The following is a 17,994-nucleotide window of genomic DNA, read 5'->3' on the forward strand; positions in this document are numbered from 1 at the left end:
ATCTTTACATGCACATTTTTGTCTTTTTTCTACTTTTCACCTATTTCAGTAAGTAATTTTAATTCTTTTAATTTTTACATTACTAACTTTCTCTCTTCTTTTTCAATTTTTATACTATTACCCTCTCCGCCTCCCTCTTTTAGTTTTCACATTCATGAAATAGTAAAGAATAAAGAAGACAAGTAATTTCATTAAAAATTGAAAAAGGATAGAAAGTGTGTGAAAAAAAAGTACTATATTAAAAGTTGGAAGTGTAAAATAAAAATATTTTTAAAATATATATTTTGAATTTTAAAAATAAATAAAAATGTGTACTTATAATAATAATAAAATAAATAAATAAATAAAAAGAGAGAGAGAGAGGTATATACATCATCAACCTCTCAAATTGTTTTATTGATTGTGTACAAGGTTCGTTAAAGAACTGGATCAAAGTTGGGTTTGGGCCTCCTCTTTCGGATCCGAATATAAGTAAGAAAATATCATGAAGCCCATGAGAGGACAAAGCTTTCACTGCATTTGTGTCAGATCATTTGGAAGTTTTTTATTCATATAAAGTTCTCAAAATTTGGGATACTTGTATCTTATCCCACGATTATAACCAATATTCGCACATGATTCTTATTTTTTAAAAAATTATATTTTTCGTATTTCATCCTATTTAAAATATCGTCTATATTAAAAAATGACAAATGGTCATTGCTGTGGGATATGGTTATTGACTATTGAGCTGTATTAACATTTAATTGGTATATATTGTTCCGATTATCAATGTGTGGGGGCAAATAATTATAAATTTCAATTTTTTAACTTTATAAAAATAATATATTTTTCAAAAAAATTTATTTACAAATTTAAATTGTCATTTCAAACATGATTTTTTTTTTTCTTGTATACAACTTCTTTAATTTAAAAAAAAAAAACTAAAATAGGGAATATAGTCTCTCCCAAACATGCTGTCTATGTGCCCGGATTTCCATATACAACTTATGCCATCCATTTAAGTATTTATAAATAAATGTATCGTATATTATTACTTTTTGTGCTTATTCATATTTTAAAAGCATAATTACGTACTTTTTCAACCAAAAAAAAAGGAATATAGATAAAGTTGCCTATAAATTATTAACATTAATTTGCTTAGTTTTTTTTTTTTTTTTTCTGGTGGATATATTATCATGCTTGGTTGGTGAACGAGTGAACGACAAACCAGCTAGCTATTACGTAAAAAAAAAAAAAAAAAAAAAAAAAAAAAAAAAAAAAAAAAAAAAAACTAGCTAGTGTTGGTTACCGTTGAGGGGTATGATTCAGTGCGGCGGCGTTGCATAGTAGTGTCTAGTCGCTGGGTATGTATAATGCGTTGCATGTATGATATGCATGCATAAACATAAATAAAAGTAAATAAATTTAAGTCACCGAATTAAATAAAAAATAAAAAATAAAGAGAATTGAAATACGAGCATAGCTTTGTAGCGGTCTTTCACGTGACTGCATATCGATCTTTAAAGCGAGTCACGTGTTTAGGCTGACCTCAAGAGCGTAAAATTTACGATTCATACCTTACTATTATTGCACATCATCATTATTTTTAAACTTAGGATGAACCGTGAAAATAATATTAGGTTAAATTATTAAGCATGTGTTGTTCACAGCCAAAATTTACTCACCTATTATTTAAAGGCCCGTTAATCGATGCCTACAAGTTTAATTGGTAAATAAAGAAAGTATTTTTAGAATAAAAAATTATATTTCTTTTTTATAAATATTCAAAATTATATATTAGAATTTCATGCCCATAGTGTAAAACTATAGATAAGGGCAAGTATCGATTTCTTAAGAATATGGACGTTATTACATGATTAGCAAGAACTCAATTGAAATATCAACCGTTGGATGAAAATTTGATCATCACAAAGTGTTTTTATTAACTTTTACGTCAAAGATGTACATTTTTAACATGTTTTTTTTCCTATTATATAAATATATAATACATTATCTTATAGCAATCTTATCATATTTTATTTTTAAGTATGGCATTGTAAATTTTAAATATACGGCCATAATTTATATTTTAGAGACAACACTTAAAAAAAATTGTTGATGCGAAAGTATCTCAAAATCATGCATATAACTATTAGAAAAAAATATATATATTTTACACATAATTTTGAGAAAATTGTACATCAATAATAACTATTATCAATGAGAAATGTGTAAAATTTTAAATATACTTCTTATACTCCTTTTTTAGTATTGTTTCGTCTTTTTTTTTTTTTACCGTAGACTTTCATATTTTTTCTTATATATTACATTATGTTATATATTACAATTATATTTTTGTTGCTAGTTTTATTAAATAATTTATATTATTATATATATAGTCGTATATATATAAATAATAATCTTACATGACATATTATTAATTTATTGTAATTATAATATTTTATTTAAAATATTGTAAGTTTTAAATATGTTATCATAATTTAAAATTATGTTTATCTCTCTATTTATTTTTAAAATTTGTTTTGATCTTATTATTTGTAAATGATTCAATTTACTTCTCTATTTTTTAAAAAATATTTAATATTATTCTTCTATTCAAATCGATACAAATAATGTTAATAAAATTGAAAGAAGTAATAATATTAAACAAATTTTGAAAATTAATGAACTAAATAAAATTATTTAAAAATAATAAGACTAGATTAAACATTTTAAAAATTAAAATATAATAAATATATATTGTGTGGATAAGATCATATAGATTTATATTGTATATTATGATGGCAAAATATTCATTCATGTAGTCGTGGAAGATTTACTGACAAAAGCTTAAGTTGATTCATAAGCTCGTTTTTTTAAAAATTGTAATTGTAACATACCATATTTTAAAATTATAGCTTGAGACAATTACTAGCTAACAATTACTAGTAACTAACAGTTAATTAAAATAAAAAATATAAAAAATATAATAAAAAAAACGAGACAAGAAGATCACAAATAAAATAAATAAATAAATAACTAGCTCCATTCTTAAGTTTTCGCACACTGTTCTCGTGCTAGGGATGATTAGAAGTCTAAGTTAAACTAAATAAAAATTTGGGATTGTTTGAATCATCTTTACAATATGTATTCAACTCAATTCATCATTCACATTACTTTTTCATTTATGTATTAAAATTAATGTGTAAATTTTTTATTTAACCCATTCTAACAATTTTTTAAACGCACACCAAGTGTTTAATTATAAGTTTAATTAATCGATGGATTCAATTTTTGACAATTATACTTTTGATAAAAAAAAAGAGACAAATTACTTATAAAAAGTTAAATTGTTTCGATAAATATAACGATACACTATAGTTAATATATTTAATAAATTAATTGTTAGTAGTGAAAAAATAAATAATTACCTAAGGCAAACACATAAACATTTCCTAAATATACAAAAGATAATATATAGAGTTAATCACCTATACACTGTCAGTGCAAAGTTTTTTTATACGGGTAACAAATTAGATCTTTTAATTGTGTCATGTCATTGTTAAAAGTAAATGTGTTTATAATGACATGACACAATTAAAAGATCTAATTAGTTTTCAGTGTAAAACTGACAGTGTATAGGTGATTAACTCTAATATATATTGTCGGTCAAACAACAATAAAACTATACTCTATCATCAATAGTAACACTAAGATACTCACCAGCAACATAACCCTAAAAGACATCAACATTTCATCTATTCTTACATCACTCTCATGTAAACATGATCATTACAATCTAACCATCGAGAAAATATGTAAGGATAAGTTAAATTTTCAAAAAGATTAAAATATAACAAGTATAGATGAAATACAAATATACTGCCAATAATAGCATGTAAACCACCCCCTCATGACTTACATCATACAACACTCAACATGACTTCAATAAGCTTGAAAAACAGATAACTCAAGCAAATGATCAAACTTACGCCACAACCATGTAATTACCAAAACATATGAATACCAAGTAACATCACATTATATGCATACACCTCAACTAATGTGTCACTATGCATACATCTTAATTAATGTATCATTATGCATTTACTTACAATGATCTCCTACATCAAGATGAACAATCTAAGTGACGTAACCTTACCGAACCAACATGGTTTTTTCCACGCCTACTAGATCAACAACTAAATGGGATATCAATCCCTACAACATGAATTCTTGGATATCGCAACCTTAAATTAGGAAAGTCCGATACCATTGTCTGGTATAACATAGCTTGGATATGTGTTTACCACAACATTGACATACATTTTATCAAGTCTCATATAGATTACAATTCAACTAACTATCATTGTGATACCACACATCTCTCAAATAAGCAATTAAGGGTTGCAGTCCTTAATTTTATGCTTTACTCCAATATCAACTAAGGATCTATAGGGACTTAACAATCTACTATGAGAAATAACATCTACTTAAGGAGGGTTTTCAACAATTGGGTTTATGGAACACCATACCAATATCCACAAAATGTGATATTTAACTTTCAAAAATAATTTATTCTCCAATCTTAAGTCAATCAACATGCCTATAGTATTCTCAGCATCACACATCAACAGTGTATCAACAGGACATGCCTATAACATTTTTAACACCAACACCCCCACAAGTTAATAAATTTTGCCTAAATGCCTAAAACATTTTCAATATCACACTTAAACAATTATCATTTATATGCATTATTATAGGTTAATGAATATAGATCCAAAAACATACAATCATCTATATATATAATCTCAGGTAATATATGTAGATCAAATATCAACAATCAAAATACAACATGTAATAGATTCATCAATTTTATTCATGTTCACCGATCAATCATACAAGCATCAAATTATTGAAGAAAAACTTACACTTGATAGTATCCACCTCGTGCCTGGCGCCATTAAGGCAACGAGTCATGTGCTTTGTCCATGTTTGATGCCATTCTACCTGCATCCGATGTAGACCAAGTAGAGGCCCTTGGACCCTCACGCCTAGTGTGACAAAGTCCAACGCTCAAATCCCGGTAGAGACGAGTCTCTCTCCTCATGTTTGACACCACTCTTTTGACACTCAATGCCAATCTAAGTAAAGTCAATTCTTTTACCTCATGTTCGACATCATTTAAACTACAATCGACATCATTTAAACTACAACCGACACCATTTTAATCTGAGGCAATTATCTCTCCTCACACTTGGTGCCACTAATTTTGCACCCTGCATGTGGAAGACAGAGTACCCTTAGTTGAAATCACGTCTGGTGCCATGAAGGCATAACAATGAGTTTTGTACTTGTAAACTCACAAATTTGACCCAAACTATCTGAAAAACAAAATAACCAAGCATGCAATACAACATTTTATACATAACAATCATCATCAACTTGAATTTGGGTTCAAATTCAACATGCAACCACAATTTCTTAAAATTACCAAGTTTTCTTCTTGAAAACCAAAGACATAAAAAACTCAACAACCAATCTCAAAATCATGCAATTCAACAACACAATTACAACCATCTAGTAACCATCTCATGCACAACAATTCAACAAGGATTCAGTTATAGTTTCCCTTGCCTCCAAAAATCTCCAAATTGAGATGAAGAGAAAAAAAGGAAAAAGAAGATGGTTACAAGTTTCTGGTAGCTCCACACCACACGACACACCACGATCTTGATTGTCAACTATAAGTTTTGAATCTCACCAACAATTATCTCCTATGTCTTCTAGGAACCTAGAGAAGGGAAAAGGAAAGGGAAGATTAGAATTTGAGTATTTCATTGTGGTGTATCCTTCTATGTATCTTGAGAATGAATTTATGAAACTCAATTATAAAAAAAAACCTTACATATTTCCCCTAAAGTCAAATTGAGTCTGAGAGAAACCATTTAAAACACTAAACTTTTTTTTTTTTAACTCTAAAATATCTCAACAGCACTCCTCAAAACACCACAATACATAATTGTTGATAAAATATAATAATCAACAAAATGTACAATATTACAATAAAAACTAAAGAAATATAAATGTTATTTTAATTTTTGTAAACGAAATTGATACTAGTAGTTTTTACAATATGATAACTTTTTACATAATTATAAAACCACTATTTTTAAACATATAGAACGAAAAATAAAAAAATGGGTTGCTCTTGTCAGTTGAATTGGTAAGCACCTTGTATCACACTACTATAGTTAACAACATTTAGTGACTTGTATTTATTATGCCTAAAACATTTACCTATAAAATTAAGGGGAAATAAACTTATACCGGTAAAAGATAAATACAAGTAGAGTAATTTGAAAGGGTGATGAACCCTATCACGCTCTAACCATACCATACTTTGATGACGCATTTTATTAAGTTGTCACAAACTCGTAACGGTGGAAATTGCAATTAAGGCATTTATATTAAAAACCTCCTTGCTACAGTAGTATATTTAAAAGAAAGTTGACTTTGCTAGGCTCGATTACCAACCCCATTAAATTTAATACTTATTTAATCAAATATTAGTAAAACTGGTTCTCTGCATTAATATGTTCGAGACTTGATGCAATTCAGGAACCAGGGAAAAGGATGTGGTACACAATTTATGGAATTTTTTTAGATGTGTAGATAAAGAAGTTTGTTCAACAAGTTATGCCATCTCTAAATAAACTAAACTACACCTAGTCATCTAGTAAAAAATACTAGGAACTCTTATATACACTTTTACATCCCATAACAATTTATATATATAAAAAAAGACTGTATAAAAAGTATATAACAAACCAAATTTTTAAAAAATAAAAAGCAGTACAATTATAACTTTAGTAGAAAGAAACCAAAGAAGGAGCAAACCACATAGCATCTATTTTCTAGCTTCACCAAACAATAACAAATATAATAGGTAAAATTTTAAAAATGTTAACAATGAATTACTACATGCCATGCACGCCAATTGTCAGCACCGCATTTGGCATCATCAATTCATCACCGACACGATTCACCGTGGGTGATTATAGATTTATAATAAATTTAAGTTTTTTTTAATCTATATTAATTTATAAAGGTAATTATTTTGATCTCCACTTTTTTTTTTTTGGATAATTATACTCTTTTATTTTAATACTAATATATAAAGGGAATATCAAATACCTTTTGGTAACCACCTTGATCTCTACTTTTTTAGACCATTATACCCTTTTATTTTAAAAAATTAGAAAAAATATTTTTAATCAAATTTAAAAACTTGAAACTAATAAATCTATATTAATACTAATATATAAAAGAGATACTACTTTTAATAACTACTTTTGATTTTCATTTTTACATGTATTTTATTTTTTATTTATTTTTTAATAACTACCTTTCTTATGAGTAATTTATCATTTTTTTATTTATATTTTTCTTTTAATATAATGCAGGTACAGAGTGCCTTTTTCCTGCTAGTTATTATAATCTTATTAATTTCACTTTTTATAATTAAAAGACTATTTTATTTTATTTTATATATACATTATTTTTATTTTCTTTTAATCATTATCGTCTATTTATATAAATATTAAAAAGTAAAATTTATAAAGTTATAAAAACTTAAAAAAATTGATACGTGTAAAAATTGAAATAAAATGTTTTTAATTATAAGAACTTACTGTAAAAATTGAAATAAAATATTTTTAATTATAAGAACTTAAAAATATAGTTAATAAAACTATAAAAAAATTAAATCATAAATTTATATATCATATTTTACAACCGTTTTATATACGTATTTTCCCTTTATGTCACTTATTTATTTAATAACTTGTTTCTTCTATGTTTTTATTTTCAAAAATTCCTCCATAAAAACTTAAACAACAGTTATTTTAAAAAATTAGAGTTTTTCTCACTCCTTTTGAGATATTTCTTTTAGACATATTTATGAAAACAGAAACCAATGGCTGAATGATGAATAAGGTTATGAGCTAATTCTTTTTATGAATTTTTTGTTTGGTCTTTTATCTATTTTTGTTCTTGTAGATGCTACTCCCTCTATCTTTTATTCATAGTCATTTTGTTAGAATTTGTCATTTTTTTTATTGTTATTTTACTAAAATCAATAACTTATTAATTTTTTTTCTCATTTTTACCCTTAATAATTAATGTATGTTTACTGAACATTGTGTCTATTTATTTATAATGTCTACCAATTTTTTCTCTAACCACTTATGTGAAGTTAATGTTGTATTTAAAAGGATAATATATTTCCAATGAAATACTATAGAAAAATAGTTGGTAGAATAAGAAAGTAAATAATAAATATTTTTAAAAATTAAAATTTTAATCATTTTCTTAAGTCCCGTGCAAAACATTAAATGACTGAATAAAAAATGGAGAGAATATAAAAATCTTGTATTTTAAGGTAATTAGCTTTTTCTTTCTCATTCTTTTACTATATTTCTCATTCATTAAAAAAATTATTTAAAATACAAAACCTTATTTAAAAAATTATTATTTTTGGATAAATTTTCTTATATATAAACTTGGAGGTCAAATTTCTAAACATTTTAAAAAAAACATTGTTATTTATAGACAATACTATATAATCATGGTCTTATAACATTTTTAAACCAGGTTTAACCATTTATTTTTCTTATAACTTTATTTTTAAATTTTATAGTTAAAATATTTAATTTTAGTTTTTATATTTTTTAGTCTTAATTCTCTATCACTATAGGTATTAAAAGTAAAACTTATGAAACTGTGAAACTAAAAAAACAAAATTAATATTTATAATTAAAAGTAAAACTGATTTACATTTACAGGGAGATATATCCTTGACTGTGATTCTTGGAGGATGGTAAAAGAGGTGAGGGCCCAGTGTGAGCAACCCAAGTGGCAAGGTCTCAATATTAGCGGAAGCAGCTGTTCCTATAATTCAAACTCTCCTCTCTTACCATTTCCCAAGATCTGCTTTCCCTCTTCACTAACCTTTTCTTTGCTTCAACTCTGAATGTGATCTTCCAAGTTCCAATCTTTTTCTACACATTTGAGATCTGTCACTTTGTTACACTCCAGGTACTCTCTTCATTGACCCTCAATTTTAACTTCATCTTTCTATTTCTGTAATTCCCTCTTGTTCTGTTTTGTTCCCACAATTTCTTAGTCCTTTTTCCTTTGCTGGAAGCCTCGTAACTTCAACTTTGACTGTAAGCCTCTCCCACCTCTCGAATCTGAATTCTCGTGTGCGATTCTGTCTGAAAATGCAAAAGGGGAAATTAAATTAACTCAGCAGTTTTTTTTTTTTTTTGACTGGTATGATTCGGTGAACTAGGTTTAGAAACGTCCTGTTTCGTAACGTGATTTACTTTCATTTATGGGGCACCCAGGTAGAATTAATGCAGAATTGATATACAACGAGGATTGTTAGGAATTTGAGTGTCTTTTTAGCGTAAAGCTGTTTCCTTTTTTCTTTTCTCCTTTTTCACCTCTGTTTCCCTTTTATGTTCATAACAATTTTCTCTTGCAGAAGCTTATTGTTCTTTTCCATTTCTTAGAAAAGGAAAAATATTAATTATATTGTGTTAGGAGGCTCTCACAATTATTGAGACTCTTCCCTTTCCGGTGTCAAATTTGGTAGTGCTAGTTATGACATTTAATAATATCAGTAGATGCCATTGAATTTCTGTTGAAAAAATTAATTGTTTTAGTCTGTGAGGTTTCAGATCTTTAAAATTTCCTTTTGTTTTCATTTTGGTGCAAAGGATCAAATTAAGGAATGCCAAGAAAATGGGGAGGAAAGGAAATTGGTTTTCTAGCGTGAAGAAGGCTCTCAGCCCTGACCCAAAGGAGAAGAAAGATCAGGTTTGTATAAAGTGTAATTCAACTTACCTCGATTTTCTGGGATTTTCTTATATTTTTATTTTTCAATTGTTCTTGCAGAAATCAAGTAAATCTAAGAAGAAATGGTTTGGGAAGCAAAAGTTGCAGACTTCAGTCTCATACCCAGAAACTGATAAAACACCACCATCTATTCCTCCTCCACCAGAAGAGATTAAAATAACTGATATTGAAACTGAAAACAGTCATGATCATGATCATGTTGTTGAAGTTGCAACTGCCATGGATGCTGAGGAACCCGTTCCTTCTGTTCAGATAGAACCTGTTAGGGTTGAACCTGCCCCAATTGCTCGTTTTGCTGGTAAACCAAAGGATGAAGTGGCAGCAATCAAAATTCAAACAGCTTTTAGGGGACACTTGGTATGTGTTGCAATATTGATTTAAAGCAGTATAAGTTACTTCATTAATCATTTTTCGCCCTCCCTCTTTTTCACAATTCATTTAACTCAGCATTCAATGACAGCATTTTATTTTCAATTTTTTTTTTTACACAAAACTCCCTTGTATTTGTTAAAGAGATGATACAACCAACTCTAAAATGCTATCAATTAGAAAAGATTTATTAAAGGACAAAATTTAGATATGGTTTTCCTATGTGCATTTAGTGTTATTCTTCAATCAGACTTGGAATTTTGGCTTGGTAATCTGTGTTGACCTTCAATGCGAACCTTTATTATGGGAATTATTGATGTAAAACTCTAATTTAAATGGAAGAACAACACCAAAAGTACTTAAGGAAATGCATCTAAGTTTTTTCTTTGTTAAAATTGGGTCATTAACTTGTTTTTTTATAATCAAATGCCATTAATGCCATTCATCTTCTTACCGAGTCTTATAAAGAACCTATTTGTTTAGTTCAACTCCACCTTTAATTCACGTGGTTGGGAACCTTTAATTCAACCGTACTGAATGAATGCATTCTTCTCCTTTTCTCAAATATTATTATTAGGATCAACAAAGGGAGGGTTGACATTTCGTCTCTAATATTTATGAGTAACAGTTTAGTTAACAACTAAACATTTTTTTTTATTCAAGGCGGATACTTTTGCTTTTCATAATAAATGGGTTAAATGCAAATACAGGGGATGAGAGAGTAGATATTTTTTTAAATGTTTTATTACCAGAGAAAAAACTAAAGTTAGAAAAATAATATGGCAATTTCTTGTCTACTATTTGATTAAAAGTTTTACTATAACAATAGATCAAATTTTAATTTAACTCTTTAAATTTTGAATACAACTTCTTAATTAAATGTACTCTTTATACACATATACTTATGACACTGTCAGTGTCAATCAATAATTGCCACAAAAGAAATTGTTACTTGAATTACTTTTTAAACTACACTTTCTTTTTAAATCATTTAGGCAAGAAGGGCATTGCGGGCTTTAAGGGGGTTGGTCAGGTTGAAATTATTGATGGAAGGCCCGGTTGTAAAACGCCAAGCCACAAGTACCCTCCGCTCTATGCAGACGTTATCTCGCTTGCAGTCTCAGATTCGTTCCAGGAGGATCAGAATGTTAGAGGAGAATCAAGCTCTGCAGAGACAGCTCTTACAGAAACATGCAAGAGAGCTTGAGAGCATGCGGGTCTGGTTTCATTTCCTGAATTTATTTTGAAATGCTGTTCTCTTAACCTTTTAACACATTGTGTTTGGAATGCTTGTAACTTGCTGCAAATTATCATAATAGATGGGAGAGGAATGGGACGACAGCCTACAATCAAAAGAACAAATCGAAGCCAAGTTACTAAGCAAGTATGAGGCAGCTATGAGAAGAGAAAGGGCACTGGCTTATGCATTCACTCATCAGGTTTTTCACTTTTTCTCATCAATTTACATGTGAGGAAATAGATGAAAAATTTAGTATGAACTGAAATATCTTTGAAAAATATTACATATTATAAACACTAAAATGAGAAACCAAGCATTCATGTTATGTTGTTAGTTGACTATTTGTTGTTCCCTTATCTCTTGAAGTGATTACCGTTCCCATCTGAAACTTTGTCCTGATAAATACATGGTTCTTTTCTATCTTTTCACTATCTTAATTGCCATATCCTCTGCTTAAACCTATGCACTCTCCTTTCTCATTGCCACAGTGATTTTTTGCATAATTCAATGATATGCTAATTCTTTGTTAAGTTGCAGCATAAAATTCTTTCTCAATTTTGTCAATGGCCATTAGTTACTGAAATAATGTGGCAGACTATATTATGTGCTTAATATAAATGAATAGCATGTCTGTCTGTGATTTAATTTACAATCAGAGTTTAAGTTCCTCGATTTTTGTTACAAATTCAGCAATTGATATCTGAAAAAAAAACATTTGGCAGCAAAACTGGAAGAACTCATCTAGGTCTGTAAATCCAATGTTCATGGATCCAACCAATCCTACATGGGGTTGGAGTTGGTTGGAACGATGGATGGCAACCCGGCCTTTGGACAGCCATGGCCAGATGGATAAAGAGTTGAATGACCATTCATCCATAAAAGGCTCAAGCCGCAGCATTACCGGTGGAGAAATCAGCAAGTCATTTGCTCGTTTCCAGCTCAATTCTGAAAAGCAATCTCCATCAGCCAGCCAAAATCTTGGCTCGCCAAGCTTTCAGTCTACTCCTTCCAAGCCAGCTTCATCATCTGCTAAGAAAACAAAGAAGGCAAGCCCAAGGGGCAGCTGCATTACAGATGAGGACTCGAAAAGCTTGGTCAGTGTACAGTCAGATCGGTTCCGGAGGCACTCCATTGCTGGTTCTTCGGTGAGAGATGACGAGAGCCTTGCTAGCTCTCCAGCAGTTCCAAGCTACATGGTGCCAACTCAATCTGCAAAAGCCAAGTCCAGGACACAGAGTCCATTAGCCCCAGAAAATGGAAAAACTGAGAAAGGATCTTTTGGAACTGCAAAGAAGCGTCTTTCTTTCCCAGCTTCACCTGCCAGACCAAGGCGCCATTCAGGGCCACCAAAGGTAGAAAGCAGCTTAAATGCAGAGTTAGCTGTGGACAATGGTGTGGCCAGTTGATCTTACAAGTCAAAGGATTGAAAGCATTAAAGTAGGATTGAAAATATCACTGAAGAAATAAAAACAAAGAGTTTACTTAAATTGAGTGTTCCATTTATTTATTTCTCCTATTTTATTTGTATCCTAACTTTTTTGGAGGCTTTTGATTTGGGGTGAAAATTGTTTTACTTACTATATTTTATCAATTTGTATTTTCATTTACTTTAGCACTATTTGCCCTGAGGGGAAGGAATGTGGTTCATGATGGTCAAATGACAGAAGGACAAATGAACTGGCCGAATCCTTTCTGTGCTTCCCCAATCAAGGGCAAGTATAATTCTGGTCAAAGTTCCTCATTCTTGATTCTTAGCTGTGACATAAATGTAAATTGAATTTCATTGTCTCATTTCTTTGATGATACTATGTTTTGCTTTGAAGATTGATATCATGGAACCGATCAAATAAAAAAACAAGAGTCTTGAACAAATAATACCCTTGTAAACTTGATTAGCATCACTGAACACTGCTGTCAGAGCTTATTTTATTGCTCTGTCTATCTGAAGCTGTGGAACAGAAAAGGTCTGTGCCAGCATGCACTTCTATTTTAATTATTGCTAGTTTTTTAACTAAACCCTTTCTTTGTGTTTGGTGAGGGTTTGGGATACATACTTCATCAAACGGTGGTTGAAGTGGGGACTTCCAGCTCATATTAGTACTATAATATGTGTAATTTCCCTCTATCACTACTTTTTCATGTTAACTGCCTCATTTCTTTGCCAACTAAATTTGAAATTCTCAGCTTTTTAGAATATTTTAGAGGAAGAAGTATATTATCAGATACGGCATTTCAACTAAAATTTGTAATAATAGAACTAAACAATTAAGCACCAGGGATTCTCTTGTCGAGGGGTATGAGCTGTGGACAATTTTAGCACATATAAACCTCTAAATTAGTCTTTGAGACCGGATATCTTAGTCCCAACGATTTTAAAATCTTTTCATCAGTCTTTTTATAAATTGACATCTATTCTAGATTTTTTTTAGTATAAAATGATAATGAAAAATAAAGTGAAAATTGATTAAAATGAATTTTATCTCTGGTGAAGATAAGAAAGAACTAATAGAAAGTTTTTAAAATTTCAAGAACTAAATTTCTAAAATACTCAATTCATGACCATGAGAACTATCTTAAGGATTTACTCTTTTTTTAGCATAAATATATATTGTAGGTGCCTTAGTAATTGACGCATTTTTTATACATCGCAGCGGTAAGCCGGTAACTATTCACTGTTTTTTTTTATATATTAAATATAAATCAAGATATATTATCGTAACAATACATAATTGATAATTGAGTTTATATTGAAATTAAACATATTTTAATGTACTAGAAAAAATATTATCTTTCGTTCACTGAGGAATAAAAGAAAATTGAGTTTTTGGAAGCAAGATATTAGAAGGATATAAAGATAAAGAAATCTTTCTATATACTATTAGTCTACTATTAGTTTTATATAGAAGTGTATTCGTGTAAGTGATATAAAGTTGCTTGTGAATTTTGTACAAAATTTTCACTCTAAATTCAATATAAATATTATCCATATTCCATAACCAATAGATTATCTTTTATTTCTTTAAACAGTAGAGCATCAATTATCCCTGCTTTCAAATTAATTCAAACACCAAATATAACCAATAGATTATCTTTTAATATATCATTTTGATATGATAACAAATTTTTTTTCTATTCAAGTCTACTTCTTGCAAGACTTGAAATCTTGATCGTAACAAATGTGTGCTTGTTTGTGTTCACTATATTTTCCCCCCATGACATGTCTGATAGAATTTCACTGATCTGTATTTGAATTGTTGTTCTGAGTCAAGCTCTTCACAAATTTTGTTACTAAATATTTTGCACACTTCACATTAAGAAAATTTAACATGCAAGTACATTCATTGAGATGTGGAGGTTGTATTATAACTTGACTGTAGTCCTTTGACAGTAGAGAAGGCTTAAAATCAAAGCATTTTACTTTCATCATTACTACCACTTCCTTTCCTTATTATTATGTTTGCCCCTCTTTTGATCCTCTATCATTTACTCTGGTGCCATGTTAGTTTCTACTTTGTCTTTACATTAATATTATTTCTTGTTCAGCTTTTTCTTGGACCTTCTTTCCTCCCTTTTCACCTCTACGCTTGAAGTTTAAAGCAAATTTCATTCTGAGGTTAACATGAAAATTATATCATTCCAAGAAGCATATAAACCGAATCTTTTTATTTTATTTTAATTCACTTTCCTTTACTTTTTAAAAAGTCGTGATCCAGCTGAATGAAGAAAAAGTTCTCCCTCCATCAGGGCAGAAGAATTTTTCTGTTGACATGGTGTTAATAATTTTGTTTTTGTCTATGGATATAATTTAGGCAGTGTTCGAAAGTTGATAATTTTGTTTTTATTTATGGATGTAATTCATGCAGTATTCTAAAATTAACGATCAAGAATTAATCTGTATATATTAGATATAATTTTTGTTGGTCAAATATTATTTTTAGACAAACAGAAATCAAATCTAGAAGCATCATGCCGGTGTTGGTATCTTGATACACGTAAGGAGTACACCTCATCCATTTTATTTTCTCCACTTTAGGTACATGTACCATCTTATCTAAAGTCTTAAACGCAGAAAATGTTCTGCAAACAATAAAAATGGGGCAACAAAAAAATGTCACATTTAGTTTAAAATGCATATGAGATGTGTATAAAAAAGAGATAGAAACAGAAATGACAGTATATAGTGTCATATACCATGTCAAATTTTTAATGTTTAAATAGCAGAATTGATTAAACTAAAATATTCCTAAAATGCATTTCAAACTTCAATATGTAGTAATTTTCAAAATATGGTCCTTACTCCTTACCTAAGCATGTTTTTTCTTTTAAATACTACCATAGTGTGAAGACTACTGAATTCCTCAAACATCCTTTATATAAACAAGAAACATAATAAATGTGATTCCATATGAATTTGAAACAATAACACCAACTCTAGTCCCTACACAACACCAATGATCAAGCCGTCATGGATCCTGGCGGAAAGAGCAATAGTCATATTTACGATGGATCAACTTTATAAATGATGGGAGTAATGACTACTTACTAACTTGATTCCAGTTATCTGCAGTGTAAAGAAACATGTGCAATTTGGTGACTAGTTGAACTGTTGAAGCATTGAACCCATTCTGAATATCCAACCAGACTAAAAGAAAGCACAATCCAATTGAAATGAAGAGAACATGATAAAAGAAAGGAAAATGTAATTAAAACTGGAAAGTTGTTGCAGAAAATTGTAACATTTAATGTTACTCATACATTTTCAATAAAAATATTTATTGATTGATTCCTTAACCTTAAAATAGTCAGACTCAAAAAAGAAGATCAATAAAAGGAGGTTCAAGTAGACAGGATTTTGCAGCTGATCAGTTAACGGTCAGTGGAAGAAACAATCTGATCGGACCAGACTGTTATGTCAGACACAGCTAAGATATTGTTTGCTTAGAAAGAGGGAAGATTAGGAAAGAAAAACAATGTAGGTGGCACTTTTACCTATACCTTTAAACCTCTTATGATTCAAAATTTTAAAAATCGTAAAGAATTTTCTCTCCTTTGAAGCTTTACCATGCATAGGATTAGGAGCTGCCTGTGTTATTTACATCCTTCCTAGGTTGTGTTGTTTATATATATTAGTAGTTTTGGTATCATTCGTGTTAGAAATGTATACTTGTAAAACATCTTCCATATTTCTCTCCAATGCAGTTTCCTCGTGTTCAACCGGGCCATGTGGGGTTCCAAAAAGAGTGGAAAAAAAATCGTCCTATGGAACTCGTTAGAGAAAAAAATATGGTATGGTTGCATAAACTTCTTTAAAAATATTTTTTAGGAAGAAAAATGATTTTTTTTTTGATAAACTAAAATTAGGTTATACATAAATAAATTTATAAAAATTCTCCATATAATTTCACTAAAAAAAATTACAAATTAATTTTTATATAAATTAATTTTAACTTATAAAAAATTATTTTTATTTTTTTAATAATACTTTTGAAGAAATTTATTCAAATTAACTATTAGTAGAAGTGACCCTCGTTTGGAAGCTTATAGATTACTGTCTCTGACAAGGCCCGTCATTGATGGCGGGACCACTCTATCATCCAATCCCAGTTTAAAATTAAAAAGGGAACTAAGACTCAAACAAGTAACAAGTTGAGTTGAAGGTAAAAAAATAGATGAACATGAACTCTGCTAGTTACAACAGAAGGAAGAAGAATTTTATGATTATGCTTCTTTCTTTTTCTTTTCTGTGGTACATAATAAATTCAAAATTTGTGTTTAGCTCAAGTAAGATTTAGATCGAATCCATTTAAAAACTTGGATAAGTACATCAATGATCTAAATTGTGCTACGAGCTGGTAGAATATCTATAAACAATCTTTGATTTTAAAAGATGCCACTGATATGTAATTAAGTCTGCTATTTATTTCAACACATTCCTGACAACTTTCAAAATCTACAATTTAGCCTGCAGAATGTCAGAAATAAATTGAGGCCTACACCAAAAAGTGGTAATTTCATGTATCTCATAAGTAGTATATGGCAACTAATAATAGAATATATTGTAGAAATAATGATAGAAAACACAGAACATAATAACAGAAGTACACAAAGAAGAACGTATTCATATTCTTCCTGATTGTACATGCACTCCAACCAAAGAAGTATGCTTCTTGTTTGAAACTTCCTCGGCATGTGAAGTTCTTTCGATGTCAAAACCCCATTTGGATACCTTCAGGACAACTTCCTCTATTAATGGTTGCATGTCTCCCTGACTCCACCAGATCTCTGCCAAAATTCTTCAAATGAGAATTTCATCCTGAACATATATGAAATAGATTATGATAACAGATTATGACAGTTTTAAATGTTTTCCTACTTCCATAGACATCTACAAAAGCTACTTGTGAAATGCAGTATACAATAAATTTCTAAACTACACTTGTACTACATTCAAATGACTGTTCCACCAAGAGAGACAA

At 29.4% G+C, this 17,994-nt stretch overlaps 1 protein-coding gene across 1 annotated transcript; it reads left to right on the forward strand.

The window, feature by feature from the left end:
• The first annotated feature begins 8,886 nt into the window (after positions 1-8,886).
• Positions 8,887-13,309, forward strand: LOC109797600 (protein IQ-DOMAIN 2). The gene is made up of 6 exons (XM_020357695.3): positions 8,887-9,084; positions 9,771-9,870; positions 9,949-10,266; positions 11,274-11,495; positions 11,598-11,717; positions 12,241-13,309. The coding sequence occupies exons 2-6, from the start codon at positions 9,796-9,798 to the stop codon at positions 12,922-12,924; spliced, it is 1,419 nt and encodes a 472-aa protein (XP_020213284.1). The 5' UTR covers positions 8,887-9,084; positions 9,771-9,795; the 3' UTR covers positions 12,925-13,309.
• Positions 13,310-17,994: the final 4,685 nt, after the last annotated feature.

The sequence above is a fragment of the Cajanus cajan genome, chromosome 6 (assembly GCF_000230855.2).
Source record: "Cajanus cajan strain Asha chromosome 6, NIPB_CcT2T_4, whole genome shotgun sequence".
Taxonomy (NCBI): Eukaryota; Viridiplantae; Streptophyta; class Magnoliopsida; order Fabales; family Fabaceae; genus Cajanus; species Cajanus cajan.

Bases quoted from the DNA above. Each gene is read 5' to 3' on its own strand.
- LOC109797600 (XM_020357695.3), top strand. From the start codon at position 9,796: ATGGGGAGGAAAGGAAATTGGTTTTCTAGCGTGAAGAAGGCTCTCAGC. The intron at 10,267-11,273 runs GTATGTGTTGCA...TAAATCATTTAG, and splicing joins CAGCTTTTAGGGGACACTTG to GCAAGAAGGGCATTGCGGGC. The intron at 11,496-11,597 runs GTCTGGTTTCAT...TTATCATAATAG, and splicing joins GAGAGCTTGAGAGCATGCGG to ATGGGAGAGGAATGGGACGA.